Raw genomic sequence first — 19107 nt, forward strand, 5'->3', positions numbered from 1 at the left:
GCCCAGCATATCTTCATTTCGAATTCCTTCGCACTGACAATTGGTGAACTATAGAGCTGAACAAGTGCATCAAATGCGTTTTTATCATTTCCAGTGAGACCAATGGGTCTCTTGTATTTAACTCAGTAAAAATACTCAAATTATTGCTCACTATTTACAAGTTCGAACCATTGACGCATAGCATCGCTTAGCACTAACGGTAGCTGAGACAGATCTCGAACGATGACATAGTACGGGAATGGGAATGAATCCAGATATGAGTTCATTGTCAGCGATTTCCGATCGGCTGAGAATTTCGGCACTTGGATGTCCAGTATTGAACGCTGCAACGTGAGAATGAATGTTAACCAACGATTTTGATAGCAAATTGAAGTCAATTTCACTTACCTTATTCTCCGGGTTATCGATGATGACGTACACGATAAAGATCCGCTGAAGTCGTGCCAGTTTCACCGAATTTCGTACCCTTTGCTCGCCTTCACTGAATATGTTCCGGCCATCACTCAGCACCAACAATAAATTCTCAAATATTCCATTGTCGGAAGAACCGCCCGCATCTTCTGCACTGGCAATCCGAACGAAGTCAAGCAATTCCCCGATCCTACTTTGATTCTGGTCGAAATTCAACGAATTGACTAATTTCGGCCCGTCAAATTGTTCCGTGTGATTGAGTACGATTTTCGGCTCCTCGCCGAACGAGACAATTGACAATTTTCCGCTTTCGAGAAACTTGAGCGCCTGCGACACCAACGAAATGGCCATGAGCGTCAAGTCTTTGGAATTGTTGTGATGCATTGACTTCGAATCATCGATGGCTATGGAAATTTTGTAGTCACGCTGGGCGGGTTTTGTTCGCCGGAGCCAGATTTTGTCTTTGCGGAACTGTGAGGCAATGTATGGAATGATCTGAAAACAAGACAAAAGCATCTCGATTGTAGAGGTCCGGAAATATTTTTAGACTTTTTCGGTTCTTACTTTCTTCATGTTGATTCGTCGACCGGTTCGGTAGTCTCCCTTCAATCTGGTACACTTTGTGGGTTCCAAAATCAGTCTTAACTGTTCGCAGAGTTCTCTAGCGTTCGGCAGCATTTTGTTGGAAATCGTCTGCCAGATTTCAAAATCTTCATGACCAGGAAGCACCTTTTGTAATAAGAAAAAAGAAACTCTTTTATTGGTCGTCACAGAGACTTAATTGTCACATCTAGATACGTTTGCCGTTTATGAAATGTCTAGCGAACAGAAATCAGTAAAATCACTCACCAACTTTGGATTATACAGCTCCTGGTTGACCATTCTCCTCAATTCCAACGTATCCAATGCACTAGGCTCTGCCGGTATGGATGCATCTTGCAGAATTTCGGCTCTGTAAACGAATGACACCAATTAATTTCACACAAACTGTCGCATCGAAGCAAACAGAAAAATATTTCTTACATGCAATGAGCGCTGGTATCATCTGATCGAAGTGCCGAATGCGTTTGCACCGCTTCGCCTTCCACCTCATTCACCTCTTTGGTTTCGCATTGTTCCTCATTATTGCGCTCCTTGGACGGCTTATTGGATTTGCGATCGGTTGATTCGCTTTGAATTTCGTCAGCATTCACTTCCATCTTCTCCTCTTCCTCATCCACTTCCATCAGATCCTCTTTGCCTTCGTCTTGACCAGTCGACTCATCTTCGGCATTTTCTTCGTGATGAACTTGTTTCGACTGCTCTTCGGTGGCATTGTCGTAGGTTGTCTTGTCCGTTTTCTTAGCGTCCTTAATATGCTGATATTCGTCGACCTCTTCCGATTCCTTCTCTTCCTCGCCGTCGTCGTGGCCTTCTTTTTCGTTCAACTTATCAATTGTTTTCAGCTGTTTCTTATCTTCCTTTTGGGTGTCACTGACGGTTCGCTCTTCGTTCGTATTCCCGTGTTTCCGTTTCTCCTGGAATTTCTTCTCTTTCTGCTGCTTTTCCTTTGACTTGGTTTCCTTTGAATCGGAATATCCTTGATGACCACTCTTGGAGTCTTCATTTTCCGCTTGACCAGTTCCCTGCTTATCCTCACCAGTATCTTGAGCATCCATTTCATCGTCTTGTTTCTGCTCTTTTTCGGCCGTTTCGATTTGGACTTGGTCACTTGAGCCTTTCGACTTTTCGTCCGGCGTTGCTTGAACATTTTCTTCGCGTGACGCTTTATCTTTGGATTCATTGTAGTCGCTGGTCTCATTCGGTTTGTCCTCTTTCTCGTCTCCGACCTGTTCTTCATCCTTTTCTGTATCATCCGTTTTTCCAGGAGTTTCGGTTGACGGTTCTTCATCTTCGTGTTCCGAATTTTCAGCATCTTCACACTCTTCGCTGGTTTTCTTCACTCCATCTTCAGTCTCAGATTCGGAATCGCTGTCACCGTCTTGATCATTTTCGGTCTTAGTATCGCCGGGTTCTGCTTCTTCCTCATTGGTTTCTTCTTCGGTCACCTCCATGTTTTCTGAAAAAGAAAATTGACTGAATTGGTATACGGGATGTTGCAGACGACAAAATTTACTCGGTCCCGGTCTATTGGAAAGGAGTGAGCAAAATTACCTTTCATTGTGTCAATGTCGAATGGATTCTCCTCTGGATTTTCTTCTTTGTCGTTGCCATCTTCGTTATCCAGATTGAAATTTTCTCCTAAATCCATGTCATCAGGCTCTGGTGGATCTTCCAATTCATTGTGGTAAGGATTGATTTGATCGTCTCCAACGTCCGGCTCATCCAGTTTGTCAATGTCCTTTTTCTGTTGCTTTTTCTTATCCTCTTCGTCTGGAAGGAAAATCAATTGAAATTCGCAACTCGAAAAACAAACAAAGATTCAATTTACTGTCGGCCGCATCAAGTCCGTCGTGCTTCTCATCCCCTTGCTGATTTTCATCATTTTCGTTAGCGTCCATATCATTATGAGCGTCGGTGTCGTCTTTGGAACCTTTTCCATTCTCATCCTCGTTCAGTTCATCTTCATTGGGTTCTTCCTCTTCATCGGAACCCCAGATTTGATTGTCCAATCTAAATAGAATTTCAGGCTATGAGAGACACGAAAGCAATTTGATTTTGACTAATTTACCTTTCGGCACCTTCTTCGGTTTCACCCATTTGTTTGTCCGGTTCATCATCGTTATCAGATTCTTCGCTTTCATCTGAGTCATCACCTTTTTTATCCACGTCCTGTAAATGTTGACATCAAGTTTAGAGAAGACAACGACCCCAACTTCACCCGTCAAATCAAACAAACTAACCTGCAACTTTGAGTCGAAATCTTCGCTCATATCAATACCGCGTTCCTCTTTGCAATCGGCGTCTTCTTCATCTTTGGATTCTTTCTCGTCACCGGGTTTCTTGGCAGTATCCAACTGATCCTCAGATTCGATTCTTCAAACAAATGGAAAGTTGGATCGTTTCGATCAAATAATTTGGGGAAAAGTTGAACTTACTTGTCGGACACATCGTTTTCGCCGGTTCCATCATCCAAACCGAATCCTTCTCCACGCTTTCCCTCATTTTGTTTTGACTCTCCATCTTCGTCTTCCATGAGATCGGGTGGAATGCAGAATCCCTGAGAAAATTTGTGAATTTATTTTCCTCGTCAAATCGAATTCATCTCGTCCATTACGTACCTTCGATCCCAGTTCAACGAACACAGTCAGCATTACGGACAGCATTTTCGTAGACACCTTGTGTGCGCCAAGTTGTTGGATTAAAAAGAACTTGCAGAGCAACTGATATTGTTCCAGGATGGGCAGAAGTGTGATGACCTTTTTGGAGATGTTCGCGACATTCACTTCCTTGCTGCATTTTCCGTACTGCAAGGTCAGCAAAATATTGGTCAATTTTCTGGTCACCTTTTCAACGTTCAGTATCTCCAATTCGGTCAACAGTTCGTAGTTGATCTTCGTTTTCAAATGATTGTCCTGAAGGAGGTCACTGTCAGTCTGTTCCTCGTTCGTCGTTTCAGGTGCACTCTTGTTCTGTTTGGCCAATTTTTTGTAGATCGTTTGCATCGGTATCAGGGTGCAATGGATAATGTTCTCCACTTCTGTGTCAATTTTATCAGCCTCGACTAGACCATCTTCCTGATCGTTGCACGAAAATTCTACGCGATTGCCATTGATTTGTTCTAACAATTCGATGACCGGTGTGCCAATGACAATGCATTCATTCCCATCCGATTGGAATTCCATTGAGAATTGTTCCAATGCGGACAGAATCTCGTTGAATCGTCCCTCGAGCAGTCCAACCGTTGCGCTGTTGTGGAAAGCGATGGCTGTGCTTTGCTCCACATCGAGTAATAGTTGTGCTGATTTGTCTAAAATCTTCAGAGAGCCCTCTTTGATTCGCAAATACGATTCGGACAGTTGGTTAAATGGTGCCCGGTCATCGAAAAGCTGGCAATTCGGATCTTTCTCACTCGGCACACTCTTCAGCAAAATGACGTACTGATGGAAAACGTTGCAGATCTAAAAGAAAAAGAAAATTTAGATATCACGAGCACAGGTCACTTGCTGCAACGAGGAAAGCTTACCTTGACAAGACTCTCCTTGATGAAGAGGCACGTAGACTTCAAATGCACAAAATTGGTCGATTCCTTCTGCTCCAAACCATTGTCAACGCAACGACTGAGTTCGCTGATTTTTGTAATCTGTTGCTGCAAATCGTAGACCCGTTTCACCATGTCACTGACGTCATTCCTTTGCGACTGAACCAACAGATAAAGGTCAATTGAAAATCCCTTGATTCGCTCCAGATGTTGTAGTCCCAGATCGGCATGAGGTGTGAGCAGAACCGTTTGTAACAGCTTCAACTTGAAGACACATTTGGCATAGTACAGATCCAAGTTGTCGATTGTGTCCATTAAATGTTGATTGATCTGCCTGTGTTTCGGATCGAGGATCATTGAACGCACACAGAACGGCTGAATTTTCAGATCGATAATTTCCTCTCGTAAAGAGTTCTCCATGAGACCGGTACGGAAGTTCAAGCCCAATTGCGACAGAACTTTGTACACATCGGACAGAGCCTTTCGTTTCTGCGACAGTATTTGCTTGGCCTGGACCTTCTGCTTCGTTTTGATTTGTGAACGATCGACTTCCAGTTTGCGCAGATGTTCACATGACTCGATCTGATCAATCAGTAACAGGTCCAAGTTCGAAATTAACATCGGGAATTGTGATTGAAGTATCACTTCTTTGACAATGTTTCGCGATGTTCCGAACAGTCTTGGCACCTTTGTCACAAGTCTGGCATCTAGATCGGCGGATTCATCGATGTGGATTTTTTCAAGCAGTTTAGACGATGCGATGAAACACTTTACGTCGACGTTGCAGGCATTCGTGTAAGTGTCGTCGTTTTGCTTTTTGTCCTTTTCATTGTCCATCGAGAAATTCAGTTCCTTCAACTGGAAAACGGCCACAATTTTCTCATCCAAATTCTTTTCGAATTCTTTCAAAAATTTGTGCAAATTGCGATGCACTCGCGCGATGTTGTTTCGCATGCTGAAGTATGAGAGGTCCTTGTTGTACGATTCAATTTTCACAAGCTCCTTCAGTTTCTTCTCAATCGGAGCCCGAATCGCCTTTATCCGTTCCACAATGGCAATGCGAAATTGGTCGTAGTACAGATGCAAGCTGTGCAGAATTTTGATCAAATTGTCTCGACGTTTCGTAGGCGCATCGATGTGATGCAAGTACAGTTCAAAACTCTTCAGCAACGACATTCTCAGCGAAAATTCAGCGAAATTGGACGATTCGATGAACTGTTTCAGTACAGCCACGACATCGTTCGATTTCAATCGCTTTTGCGGTTTCACTTCCACATCAGTTGCAACATCATCGGAACCGAAACATTTCTCAACCGATTTGATGTCCGTCAAATCACACGAAGCGAATTGATCCTTGGGCTCACGCAGATACTCGTGTATCAGATTGTAAACGAAGAACCAGTACTTGCACCCTTTGTCTTCCATCCGTTCGAACGACTGTGTCAGACACTCTCTCCAAAACTGCAGTTCCAATTTCGTCCATCGTTGAATGTGCTGAGCCACCTCGATTTCCAGGCCTTTCATGTGATTGTTTTTATGTGCCAGTTTGTTCCACTCGTCCAGCTTTTGTCGAAGAAGTTGGAAGCCGGTACTGAATCGAACCACCGACGATGTGATTGGTAACGATCTTATTCGCTCGATAATACGAATCATCTGAAAAGAAAGATGTTTTGGTTAGGAGAGGTCTTCACAGGGTCAATCGTTTCGACATTACATCAATGAGGACAGCATGATCGGGCCACAGATTGAGTTCATCGTTGGTCCTGATTTCAATTTTAGACAGGACCTCAGTCGAACCCACGATTTCAGAAATGTTGGAGTCCTTGTAGAAGTCGTACGGACGATCAGGTTTTTCTGGAAGTAAAGTAAAATATTGTGCAACCGACTCGCATTGTTTGGCCATTGTTCCTTACCAGTCAATTGGAGGAAATCATAATTTTGCTGTGATATTGCGATGATCAAGCCAACGCCACCGTAAAATATCTCATCCATTTTATTGTCGAGACAGGATCTGTATTTGTTCAGCAACTGGTTGAACACGAACGAATTGATTTTGAACGGACTGATGAAATCCAAGACCATTTTGCCTTTGTTTCCACTCAATTTAGGATTGTAATAGTACGACCTGACGAGAAATAATTGGTTGTCACAACAGGAAAAACCGATTGGAAATCATCCGAACAAACCTCGAGAATTTGTTGGTTATATCAACGAACGATTTGCACAACAGCTTCATGTCCTCCATCGATAAAATGTCCAAGGATTTGTTCGACTTTTTCGGAACGGCTTTCTTGATGATTTTCTCCAGCGTATTCGACTGGATGAACTCGCCGAAATCGTTGTCCACGTCGGTAGGGAACATTTTTTCAATTTCGCTTAAAATCACTTCCTCCTCATCTTCCGTCTCGCAATGGGTTCTAAAAGAAATCAAAATTTGAAATTTCGTTGAATTCGTCTCCCTTGATCCGAAAACTCATTACTTGTGCACGTAGAGGCTTTCTTCCTCGGCAAGTTTCTTTCTCTTCAGCTCTTCCTGTTCCATCCAAATCATGTTGCAAATGTTGAGGACCGAATCGTATTTGGAAAAGGAGTCCAGAGACACATCGCCCGATATTTCGATTCTATTCCGGATTTCGTGAAGTTTCGATTTGACGAGCCTGAAATATTGAGCCAATATTTGAGTACGGTGCAATGGTGAACCAACGATTGTATACTCACATGAAGTAGCATTCCTCATAGTTTGGCAGCTGATTCAAAACGTTAATTATGTTAGACGTCTGCATGGGACTCCCGGATTTCGGTGGCAACACATCGATGCCATTGACACTGGGAAATTCGATGAGATGCCCGAACAGTGGAGTCAATCTGCCATTTTCGTTGATATCCGAATACGTTCCGTTCGATTTTAAGCAAATCGAGTCTCTCGATCGAATCAAACAGCTCTGAAGTCCAACGAAGCCGAACCGTAACGTTGTCAACGAACTTTCGATGGGAGTGAGGAAGTCGCGATAATATGCCGAGTATTTGTTCAGCTGATGATGCATGAATTGTTGCGCGTTGTTGATCCACAGGTCGATCTTTTTGACTATTTCATCAACCGTTTGCAGATGTTGATGGGCAGTTTCATTGTCCAATTTGTATGCCAATGCTTCGTCAACGGAAACAACGAGACCGTTCAGAATTTTCGGATGACAACACGTCGTTAGGAAGTGATTAACATCGCGCACCAAATCGCCGTACATGCATTCATTCGGTCGCAGTGCCACTTTTTTCGAAAACTTTTGCTTTCTTCCTTCGATTTGTGCCACTTTCGATCGCAGATGCACCAACATTTCTTCGTTGAGTCCTCGATAGTTCGTGATGATTTTGAAAGCATCGTAAACGGATAGTAGTTGGGTGATGTGATGTTCGTCCTCCTCGTTGTAGACCTTTTTCAAACGATTTTTCTCAACCGGATCAATGATGGGCATGAACGACATCAGATTTATCTCGATCGATCCGATCAGTACATTTAGCATTGACGAGTAGTAGAGTTGATCGGATCGAAGGTTGGCGTTTGTCGGACCGCTGTCGATGGTTCTGCATTTGGAAACTTTATCGTCCAGAAGCTTGATAATAGTCTGGAACAAGAGAGAATTAGAGAGAATTAGATGGATAGTTAACCAACGACGGATGTTGACAATCATATTGTGAAGCGTCAGGCTTCTTAGAAAATTGTAGCAAGAAGAAAGAACTCACCAAAAATTCATCGAAAAACTCCGGATTCTCACTGAGAAATTTGTCTTTGATCCAATGCAGCTCCACCAACAATTTGGTGGCATTGTTTAAACTAGCGGCCAGGTTTCCGTCACTGTAAAGAGAAAACGTCATACGTAAACGATGGACATCCTTTTCCGATCAAATCACTGGAGAACTTACACAACGGAAAAGTGACTGTCGCAAATGTTGATGTTGAACCAGACAACTTTCGACAGCATACTTAACGTACTCCGCCATATATGCGCTTCGCCCAATCCTGTCGATTTAAAGTGTCCACGGTCATCGAGCAGTGCATTCAAAATAGATACGGTCAGCGTTGGTCCATCGTAAGCGTGACGTTCCACCGTTGCATCCATTTCGCGATTGTGCAACAAGTCACTTTGGACGCAGATCGAGTTCATCGAAAATGACCGCAGTTGACTGATCATCTTGCGATTGAACGACGAATAGTTCTTATAGAAATTGTTTGTGAATGCTGACATGATGGCTGGTAGATCGCTTCCGGCTGGTGAATCGTAAGCGTCTTTCAGCTGAAGCATTAGTTCATTCCAATTTGTTTCACATTCCGTGTACTTGTCGCTTTTGATGGCTTTCAGTTGTTGTAGGAGGTCTACGTTGATTGTGTTGATGCGGTTGAAAAATTCGGTGTTGACGGAACATTTGGATATTTGATTGAACAGCACCGGAACCAATGACTTCATCGCAAAATATTCGGCGACCGGTAGAAAATCGTTCAACTTTCTCAGTGCCACGGTATCGATGTCACTTGAATCATTTAGATTTCCGAAGAACTTCTCTTTCTTGTCTCGAATGATTTCAGCAATCGGTACGTCATTGCTCTCGTTGTCCAGAACTTGTGCAACCACACCACTGTCCAACCATTCCAGACCATCGCTGCTGCATTCAGTTAGAAATTCTCTCATTTGTGCGGTGCTCTCGTTGAAAAGAATTTTTATTTTCCTGATTATGTCGTCCTTCCCGAATCGACCAAGGTGCGCCACCAGGCTGGTCAGATTGCTGAATTCCCGAACACATTCGTGCAGTGAAACTTGATGTTCGTCGTAGTACGGCATGAAGTTGGTGAACTTCTTCACATACTCCTTCCGCACCTGATTCAACGGGTGGCAGTTGGACTGGATGTACATTGAAATCTTACCGAATGCTTTCTCAAATGCAGCACTTGCCGCAGTGTCGTCGGCAGATTGCTTCAGTGGATTGACCAAATGTTTTTGCAGCCAACCGAAATGAAGAATCAATTTGTCAAGCACGTTCTCGTTCAGTTTTTTGTTCTTGAACAACTGTTGATGCGACATTCGCTGCATTCGATCGGTCCATAGAAAGCTGCAGATCAGCTGGGAGAACATTTCGTAGGTGACCTCAGATGAATTGGTTAGCGAGTTTTGAATGAACTGCGCAGTGGAAGCCAACAACGGATGAATGAATGTGATGCAATCGTTCCGTAAACTGTCTTGAATGCTTCCGGCTTGGACGGCTTTCGAATAGGTCAGCACGTCGATTTGATTCAACTTGATGGAGTCTTTGGTGACGATCTCCTTCGACACGATCTTGGTAATCAGTTCAGCCGTGATCTTGAGTTGTTCAGATGTTGAAAGCTTTTCAATTTTGTAGCTTCGGAGTCGCGGGAACATTTTACTATTCCACGGCACATTTTTGTTCTGCAATTTCTTTACTGACTGCGAACCAGCGATGCTGTGATAAAGTTGGTTGTTTAGTTTGCGCAACGTTGTTGATTGAGCAGTCGCGTCACTACCGAATATTGCGGATAGACTCAGTTCTAAGAAAGTTTTCCGGTGTTCAACGTCATCAGCGGAACTAATGTCATAGACCACCAACAGCATGTAGCAAAGTTTCTCCACACTTGCATCCATCGGCAGCTGAGCAAACCCAGAAAATTCGTTCGGCAAAATGTCATTCGGGTCAATCTTTTGTTGATGACAACGGGCCAATGTCAGCAGTACCTCGCATTGCCATTGAATTAACGAAAATGTTCCCAACTCGGATGTTTTCAGAATGATGTTGTCGTAGTTGATAACGTTGGTTATCGGTGCCATGGTTGCAATTTCATCCATAATTTCACTTTCCAGCTTATTCCGATAGAAGTCCAATCCGAATCCCAGTAGATCAATGCTCGACGACCGGACGTATACCTCAACGGTGCTATCCTTTAGTGCGTCAGCATTAGAATGTCCTTGTCGTTTGTTTTCAGCAATCAGAAACGAGCATTTTAGAATGTGCGCCACTCCAAATGCATTGAAATCGGACACCGCTGAGACTCGTCTATGGATCTTCAACAAGCAGTCAATCAAGCAGGTGTCCTTTACTCCATTCGTGTATATCAAACGCTTTAGATCGTCCGCATTGTAGTTCTCTTTGTTGATATTGATTTCAATGCATCGGTTTCTCATGGCCCGCGATATTTCCCCGCTTTTCGGATCCAATGTGAGGAAAGCACAGAAATTTTCGTGTTTTGTTACAACATCCGGTTCATTGTCAACCGAAACACCTTTCTCGGAAATCAACAAACTGCCGTTCGGTTCGAACACGGAATTTAAGCGATCCAATACGGCTGACGAACACAGGTTCACATGTTCCAAGCAGATGAATTGACCAAATTTCAAAGCCTTTACGATCTTAGAGTCGACCCATTCAAAGTGACCGCCGGTGTTCAACGTAACAGTGTTCTCCACAATCGAACGGAGAGCCTTCAGTTTGTTCCCAAGGTCTTGCAATCGAGTTCCATACGAATTTAGCCCATCCGTTTGATTTTCAGATGAATCAGTGTGGAGTGATGACAGACACTCAACCAATTTCTCCAAATGCATTTGACGTTTTTTGAATACCAGCAGTTCAGCGGATGTGGCAGATGACAATGTGACTGAAAATTGATAAAGTCATCTGTTAGCAGCGGTTGAGACGGTAACAATAGGCAGGAGTTTTGGGTTCAGGTTAAGGAATCAGCCAACAATTCGAACAACAGAAGACCACTCAGAGGTTATTCGCCTAACAATTGCAAAGTTCAAAGACAACAAAAACTCACCTTCCGTATGTTCCAGTGACAGTACGTAACTCTCCCATAGGTCCAGAAGCTCCAGGAATGTTTTATTGTTTTGTGGTGACGGTGCCAATGCAAACTCTTGAAGCTTGACGATCAAAATGGACTCGATGTTCTTGGCCGCTTCTTCCAAATGTCGATAGAGATCTACTTGCTGAAAACTGCCCGTCACCGAATCGTCAATGGTGTCCACCACGCAATTACGATTTAGTATCGTACACAAAACGTCGACGGTTTTCGTTTTTCCGCTGAAATCAAAAGAAGTGAGTGAGATCTACACCGTTCGAATGACAATATGACTAAGTTGTTCGTACCAATCAGCGGAGCCACACAGAATGATTGGTTTCTTGTTGATCACACATTCGGCCAAACTTTTCACTATTTCCAGTTGTGACGGAAGCAGAAGTGGAGATGATGTTCGCGGAACCATTAATTCATCGCTCGACGCTTTCGGGATTTCGATATCGTTCATGTAAACGGTGTTGTCGTTCCAGAACAGTGATACATCAGCAGAGCTTCCTTCCAGTCGATCAACATCACAATTAAATACTTCGGCGAATTTACGGCGAATGAACGCTTTATCAATGTCCGTCCTCATGCGGACGTAGTACACCAATTTCATCTTTTCGTAGAGAACGAGCATAAAATCGGCAAACGAGTTCTCCAACGTGATGCTTTGTTCCGACATCAGAAAGCCAGTCTTTCTGTTGGTTAGCAACTCGCACCAGCGCAAAATATCGCGTAGATTCACTTCGAACGGTCCACCCTTATGGCCAAATTCCATGTTGGTGATTCCGTCGTCGAGTTGTTCGGAAAATGACACCAATCGTTTTGCTAGGTCAAACTTTAGTCTTCCTTCACATTGTGCTGACCGATTGTTGAACAGACTATCCTGTTCATCAGCTCCATTGCGATCAAGATCCACGTCAAAGTATTTGGCTAGCGATTCGAAGTACCATTCATACTTTCCGTTGACTACGTGTAAAAGATCGATCGTTGCCAGTTTACGCAGATAGACTTTGGTGAATCGGTTCAAAAACGATTGCGGCAATCCTTTCCTTCCGCCGCCTTGTCGAAGTGGATTTTGTGATGCGAAAATGCGAGTCTTTCGACCCAATTTGAAAGTTTTATTTAGTTCCGGAATGAATGCTTCGCCTCTGTGATCAAGAATCGCGTTCAACCCCTCTAAAACGCTCTGCGGTGCCAAATTCAATTCATCCAACAAGATCCACGTGTTCTCAGCCTTCAGTGCCGATAGTAAAGGTCCGTCACGCCAAATGAACGATCCCAGCGACGAGTCGTTTGATTCTGTTTGGTTTGTAAAATCTTTGTTCTCCGCTGGTAGATCGGTTCCGAACAGATCAGCTAAATCTGTGTGCTCACAGAGGTTGATGCGAACGATGTCGTATCCAATCGATGTGGTTAAATTCTCAATCAACGACGTTTTACCGACACCCGGTGGTCCTTCAAGTAAAATCGCCTTGTTCAGGCTAAGTGCCGAGAGTAGTCGGAACAAATTTTGCTGAGTCGTCGGTGCCGTAAACATGAAGTCAGTGTTCTTCTGTGGCGCATTCGCATTGATTGGTATGAAGAAGGGATTGATTCCAAATGTCAAGTCTTTCGTCTCAATCAGAGATCCTCGCGTTGCATAAATGTCCTCGCTTGTTATGGACTTTTGCAGTTGGTGTTTGATGTGGACCATCAAATTGTTCGTTGTTTTGGCGCGAATATTTTGAATTTCACTGAAACTATCGTGCGGCAACATTTCCAACGAGTCCAGGAATAATGTCTCCAAGCCGTAATACAGCGACTCGTGTACGTTTAAAGCTTTCGGAGAATTGGCTGCTATGAATTCAACCCACGCCAATATGTCACGAATGGAAAAATTCAATTTGTCCACAGACTTCTTCAGGTAGAACACGGTTTTAACAATGACATTCGCCACTCCATCCACCATCTCATTCAAGCTGGGATCTGGCAAACTTTTGAAGTTCTCTCTGAGCGTATGGGCTGCTATTTTGATTAGGTCATCCTCATTGTCTGTTGGTCTGCACCAAATTTCCGTAAATCGATTTCGCAGAGCCGGTGACAGCTCTTTCTTTCCGAAGTCACCACCCGGATTCATTGTAGCGAAGAATTTGAATGAAGGTTTGGCGGTGATCACGAATTCGCTCGATGTGTCATTTGAGTCGGAAATTATGCTTTCGTTTGCGCCACCTTTCTCCGATAACAGGAGCGTTCTTTCGGGTTCCAGTATACAATTCAATCGCTCCAAAACCGAGTCTTCAGCCAACGAAATCTCATCAGCAAGGAAATATGTGCCGTCAATCATTGATGTAACCAGCGGTCCATTGACCCATTCGAATAATTGCTTCTTCTCCACCATCTTATTCTGATTATCGTCACTGCGGAACGGTCTCAATCCACCGAGAAAGTCCGCTCCTTCGGTATGCATGTGACAATTCAAAATTTTCAGCTCCGTTTCGTTGACATCAGCCAAAATTTGACAAATTGTCGTTTTGCCACATCCTGTGGGGCCCACCAGTAGCACAGGCTCACTAAATTCGATACATTTAGCTACCAGCACCGCCATGCGATTCATGTTGAACGTCCAGATTATGTTCCCGAAATTCGGATGATTGACGATCTTTTCCAGGATGTGTTTCGTTACCATGGACGTGCCGTCGTGCAACGTGAACAGGTTATTCAAATTGATCTCCTTGCGGAAATGGTTGAACAGCGACTTTTTGATGATTTCCACTTCGACGTCGTTGCGTATTTTCGATGAGAGCACCAGAAATCCTTCGTCCACCAAATGTTGATTCCAGTCATACCGGTTGTCCTCCAGTAATTTCCGATCGGCGAAAGTGTATCGATTTCCCCAGCGGAACAGATCGCGCAGAGTAAACGATCCTTTGGTTGTGCGTTCGCGATTTATTTGAAGCTCTGACATCGTCTTCACCATCTTCTGAGCGTACGTCTTTGGGATGAGACAGCGTTTCTCCAAAATCACTTCCAGTTCACTTTTTGGTATTTCGGAGAAATGGAGTTCAATGAAACGATTTTTGAACGCACGCGACAATGTCTTTCGACCGCCGTATAGTCCAGGTGGATTTTGTGTTGCGAAAAGCATGAAATTCGGGTGAGCTTTCACAAGGGTCTGCGTTTCTGGAATGTACAGCTCACGATTGTCGTCTAATACACGGTTCAATGCCTCTAGAATATCACTGGGCGCCAAATTCAATTCATCCAAAATGATCCAGTAGCCCTTTCTCATGGCCTGCACTAAGACACCTTCTTTGAACGAAAGTTTCCCGTCGACATCGGACGTGTAGGTTCCAATATATTCTTGCAGATCCGTGTGCTCGTGATTATTGATGCGAAGACAAAAATTGCCACTCCGTTTGGCTACGTAATCAATCAAACTGGTCTTACCAGCACTGGTTGGTCCTTGCAAAAGAACAGGCAGCCGCCCGATCGATATTATCCGAGCCAGGTCCTTCAAATTCTGTTTGACACTCGCTGTTAGAATGTAATTTTCACATTCCAAGACATCACGCCGACCGACAGGGATCCAGTATCCTTCAAAGTTGATGTAGTCTCCGTTTTCCGGTTTTTTGATTTCTTGATTCAGAATGGCTTTCACGTTCGACAACAATTTATCTTGAATCTCTGACCGTACAACTTCATGCGACGCCTGATCCAATTGAGTCAGGAAACCGACACAGAAACTTTCGTACAAATTGCGTTCGACGGAACCACACAGATCTTTCGCGCAAATACTTAGTGCCCGGCACAATGTTCGAAGCGAATAAACGGGTCGGTTTCCGAGGCCATCATTTAGCTTCAGTTTGGCCAATTTACGGAGTTCACGATACAGTTTCACGATAGCAAACACTTTCGGCTTACGGATCGTTGTCAAGTAATCACCGATCAAAATCTGTAAATCACTTTCCGTCGTCAGTTCGTCGAGATAGAATTCGGTAAAACGGTTGCGAATGCCGATCGGCAGATCTTTCTTTCCGATGTCGGTGCTGGGATTCATGCAAGCAAAAATCCGGAAATCTGAATGACGTTCGATCGGCACATAGTCTCCTTTCTCCAGTAAAACAATCGATCCGTCCGGTTCGAGAATTGTCGACAAACATTCCAGTGTTTCGGTCGATGCTAGATTCAATTCGTCCAGCAAAATCCAGTCACCGTTCTTGATACAATTCACCAGCGATCCGGGAATGAACGCAAACGATATGTTGATCGAATTCTTCAGCTGAGAATTCAATTTCAGCAGCTTTATCCGAAGCGATGACCATCGCGTCAGAAGTGCTTTCGATTTCATCGACTGGTCCATGTCGGTTTTCTTGTCGAACACCGTTTCGCACACCTTTAACATTAACTTGATGATCATGGTGAAGTTGGAGCCGTTGAATTGAATGCTCAAGTTGTTGAGAAACTTTTGATTTTTCGAAATGTTGAACGTTTTCTTGAACAGGAATTCGAATTCGGTTCGCATCGGTCTGACAACGAACTCGAGATCCACGGGCTTATAGCCACCAATCAAATCGCTGACATCCGACTGATTGTTCATATTCACGACGACCAATTTGTGTTTCGTTTGATGAGCCAAATACTGCACGGAGCTGGTCTTTCCAACACCAGTTTCACCCACCAACAACACTGGCTCGTTGTGCGTGACAGCAACGGCGATTTTTTCGAGAATGCATAGAGCCAACCGAGTGAACGAAAATGTTGGATCTTTGTTCTTCGACTCCAGGTACTGGTTAACGTAGGCCCCCTCATCGATTTTCTTCTTCTTCTGTGGAACGTTCTTCTCTGTGCCATTACTGCTCCGTTTACTGTCCACATGCTTTTCCGTTAACCAATTCAGTCTTCGATCTACGCGAACCCGACCACACTTAATGTCGGTGGAAGTGATAACCACTTCCGGCCTATGTTCATTCGCATAAAACTCACAGCGAGACTGATTGACACCCAATTTAGCCCCAATGTTCACAATCAACTGCGTTTTGGTGTCGATTCTGGCAACGCTCTGCGTTTTGTCAGTGTCATGGGCCAGATACGAACAGAACAAATCGACGGCATTTTGGAACACATTGTAGGCACACTCGGTACTGGTGACCGAAAACGTTGGATGCGATCGTTTGCACAATTTGAACAAATCTCGTGTTGACACCAAACGATTGGAGTTGGACATACCAGCCGTTGATACCGTTTCGGATGGTGTCGAGATAGTAACGTCCATGGCATCGTCCATGGGTGAGGCATTGTCTTGATGCATTCCTTTGGAGAATTCCAAGTAAACGTCGACGATCCGGTCTGCAATTGTTGCCAGTTTTGGATAGTTGATACTGATGATGGCTGATAGTTCACTGCGGGACAATGGCAGCATGTTGACGTTGTAGAGATACTTTTCAAGTATTTGGAAGTTGGAGTGTTGCGAATGGTTCGCTAACTTTTGGCTTCTGTAAGTGAAAAGGAGGTGTATTTTAGCAGACTGTAGTCGACAAGGAGTCAAGGAACTCGGACAAAAATATTTACCGGAGCGTTACGAACAGCTGAAATCCAGGCGCGATTCGTACACAGTCCCGAAATCCCGGCACGCTCAAATATCGGTTTTCCATTAGATTCGTCAAAACGGTTGCTACATCCTGCGTAGCACAATCAATGTCCTCTAACAGCAGCCATTGGCCACTAATCACAGCCTAAGGAAATATCAAAGATTTGCATTCAAACTGCCAGCAATGTCAAACGCTGTTGTTTTACCTGTGTCAAAACGCCAGCTTGCCAAATGAACTCGCCAGGTAGATCTGTACATCGGTACTGTCCGAGCAGCATTTTGCTATCGGTTTGATCACCCAATTGAATACGTAAAAATCCATTGTTCGACTTCACTCTTGTGGGTTTCGTAGGCTTACTGTCGGATCGATTATCGGCATCCTTCGTACGTTTCAGCGTACTCTTTGTCGATTCACCCGGTGTGCTGGTCTTTTCACTCGATACTGTCGCATCGAATTCGTTGCCGAATGAAATCGGAGCAATGCGACCGGTAAGCTTAGCCAAATGTTCCACCAATGTGGTTTTGCCGCAGCCCACTGGACCTGTTAAACATATCGCTTTGTTCGACGATATTCCCAGTGCTATGCTCCGCATATTCGCTTTGGTAGAAGCAACATCGACTATACGCTCCACATCGTTCTTGTGGTAGAATTGTTTGTTAGCAACATCGTAGATGGGCAAGAAAACTCCTTCAATGCAGCACACGACATCACTGCGATATGTTGACGGAACTAATGTGGTTGATGCACTTTCAGCACTCGGTTTGTCTTCGGTAATCGGATGGATTTTCATCTCATTTTCCAAGATTAATTGCCGCGGTATGGCACAATTTAGTTCTTTCAACTGATGCACGGACATACCGATCAGCATTGCCATTATGTGATTGGTGTAGAGTTTCTGTAGGTCACAGTCGTTGTTCGCATACGTTCGTAGGAAGTCGGACCACTTCCAGGCATTTTTGTAGAAGTTGAAATTGTCCTTCAGGAAGTAGTAGCAACATTTCACCACGTCCAATTGGGTCGGTCGACGATCTCGTTTCTTCAACTTCGGTCGGGACTCTTCAATTGCTGCCGAACCGAATGGCGCTGCATTCAATTTAAAATACTTCACAGCATGACTGAAACAGGTAATTCGTTAGCGGATGTACAGCGGGGGCGTGTTTCGTGTTACTCACTTTGATATGTGCACGGAATGGTCAATCAATTTACTGAGACAAATGGATTCTTCTTGCAGTTGTTCCTGATCGTTTACCTTGACTGCCAATGAGAAGCGCTTCGTTACGATCAGAAACAGTCGATTCGAAAACAGCGATTTGATTGGATTTGTGTACGTCTGCTTGACGATGACATCACTGAGGAAGGTGACCAGTTTCTCGAAGTCCAATTCCCTTTTTTCCTGTAAAACAAGAGGTGTCTTGAGATCCTTGAGATACGCAACAAATGGCCGCAGATGCACTCTGTCACAGAAATGACGAATGAAAGTGGACGTGCCTGAACAACACTTGTTGCCGACCACATTGCTCGATTAATCTGTTACAGACGGCCAACATATGACCAGTGTCATTATCGGGTCTATTACTTCCATCGATCAAAGTATTTTTAATCGGCCGTTTGCCCATATTACCCAGAGCTTGTCATTATTTTTGTCGTCGTTATTGATAACAGATGTACTTACCCATAACCTCAACACCTTTTCGAAACGTTTCGTTTCGGATGGTGCGGCTGATTGATGTAACTTTTCCAACGAATATAAGATTTGACCATAGTCGTTCTCAATGTTAAAAGCCACGGCTTTTTCCATTGCAACTGAGTGAATTACAAATGATTCGCGCACAATATTTAGGCAGCTTTTATTTACCGAGTTCGGATGTAATAAGACGTTCCAATCACAATATACACGTGAAATTGAAAAACAAAACATGTGCGCTCTACACACAGTGACAGTTGTGACAGCTGATGCATACAGAGCTGTCGATAGTTCCGCGAGCTGGTGGTCAGGAACAATGAATGTACATGGGTCAGGAACGTCAGGAATGACTTTATACATTTTGTTATTGCTTAATAGGTTTCTTCCAAGGCCGTTCAAAATGTGAATCGTCATCCACAGAGAAGCCAGCACAACCTCACTTTGAAATTTTAACGAATAAATT

The 19107-nt window shown here is 43.9% G+C and overlaps 1 protein-coding gene across 5 annotated transcripts; it reads right to left on the reverse strand.

The window, feature by feature from the left end:
* Positions 1–78: 78 nt before the first annotated feature.
* LOC119073990 (midasin) lies at positions 79–18899 on the reverse strand. Of its 5 annotated transcripts, none has more exons than XM_037179903.1 (26): positions 18633–18892; positions 18133–18353; positions 17166–18075; positions 16941–17104; positions 12493–16864; positions 11699–11733; positions 11370–11632; positions 8471–11207; positions 8291–8402; positions 7271–8172; positions 7033–7209; positions 6739–6969; positions 6466–6677; positions 6267–6406; positions 4538–6205; positions 3633–4472; positions 3450–3571; positions 3255–3387; positions 3083–3183; positions 2843–3024; positions 2566–2784; positions 1435–2470; positions 1261–1363; positions 976–1140; positions 388–906; positions 79–323 (listed from the first exon to the last, which is right to left on the reverse strand). In XM_037179903.1, exons 1-26 carry the CDS (start codon positions 18876–18878, stop codon positions 141–143), a joined length of 15993 nt encoding a protein of 5330 aa, XP_037035798.1. In that variant the 5' UTR covers positions 18879–18892; the 3' UTR covers positions 79–140. The 5 variants fall into 5 exon arrangements, with proteins under 5 accessions (XP_037035798.1, XP_037035796.1, XP_037035795.1 ...); XM_037179901.1 differs by having other exon boundaries at positions 3633–3663; positions 4219–4472; positions 11699–16864; XM_037179900.1 differs by having other exon boundaries at positions 11699–16864.
* Positions 18900–19107: the final 208 nt, after the last annotated feature.

This window comes from Bradysia coprophila, unplaced genomic scaffold (assembly GCF_014529535.1).
Source record: "Bradysia coprophila strain Holo2 unplaced genomic scaffold, BU_Bcop_v1 contig_138, whole genome shotgun sequence".
In the NCBI taxonomy this organism is placed as follows: domain Eukaryota; kingdom Metazoa; phylum Arthropoda; class Insecta; order Diptera; family Sciaridae; genus Bradysia; species Bradysia coprophila.

Excerpts from the sequence above, each read along its gene's own strand:
- LOC119073990 (XM_037179900.1), bottom strand. The coding sequence starts at position 18,878 with ATGTTTTGTTTTTCAATTTCACGTGTATATTGTGATTGGAACGTCTTA. Across the intron at positions 17,105-17,165 it reads AAGCTGGCGTTTTGACACAG|GCTGTGATTAGTGGCCAATG; the intron begins GTAAAACAACAG and ends ATATTTCCTTAG. Across the intron at positions 6,407-6,465 it reads TGATTTCCTCCAATTGACTG|AAAAACCTGATCGTCCGTAC; the intron begins GTAAGGAACAAT and ends CTTTACTTCCAG.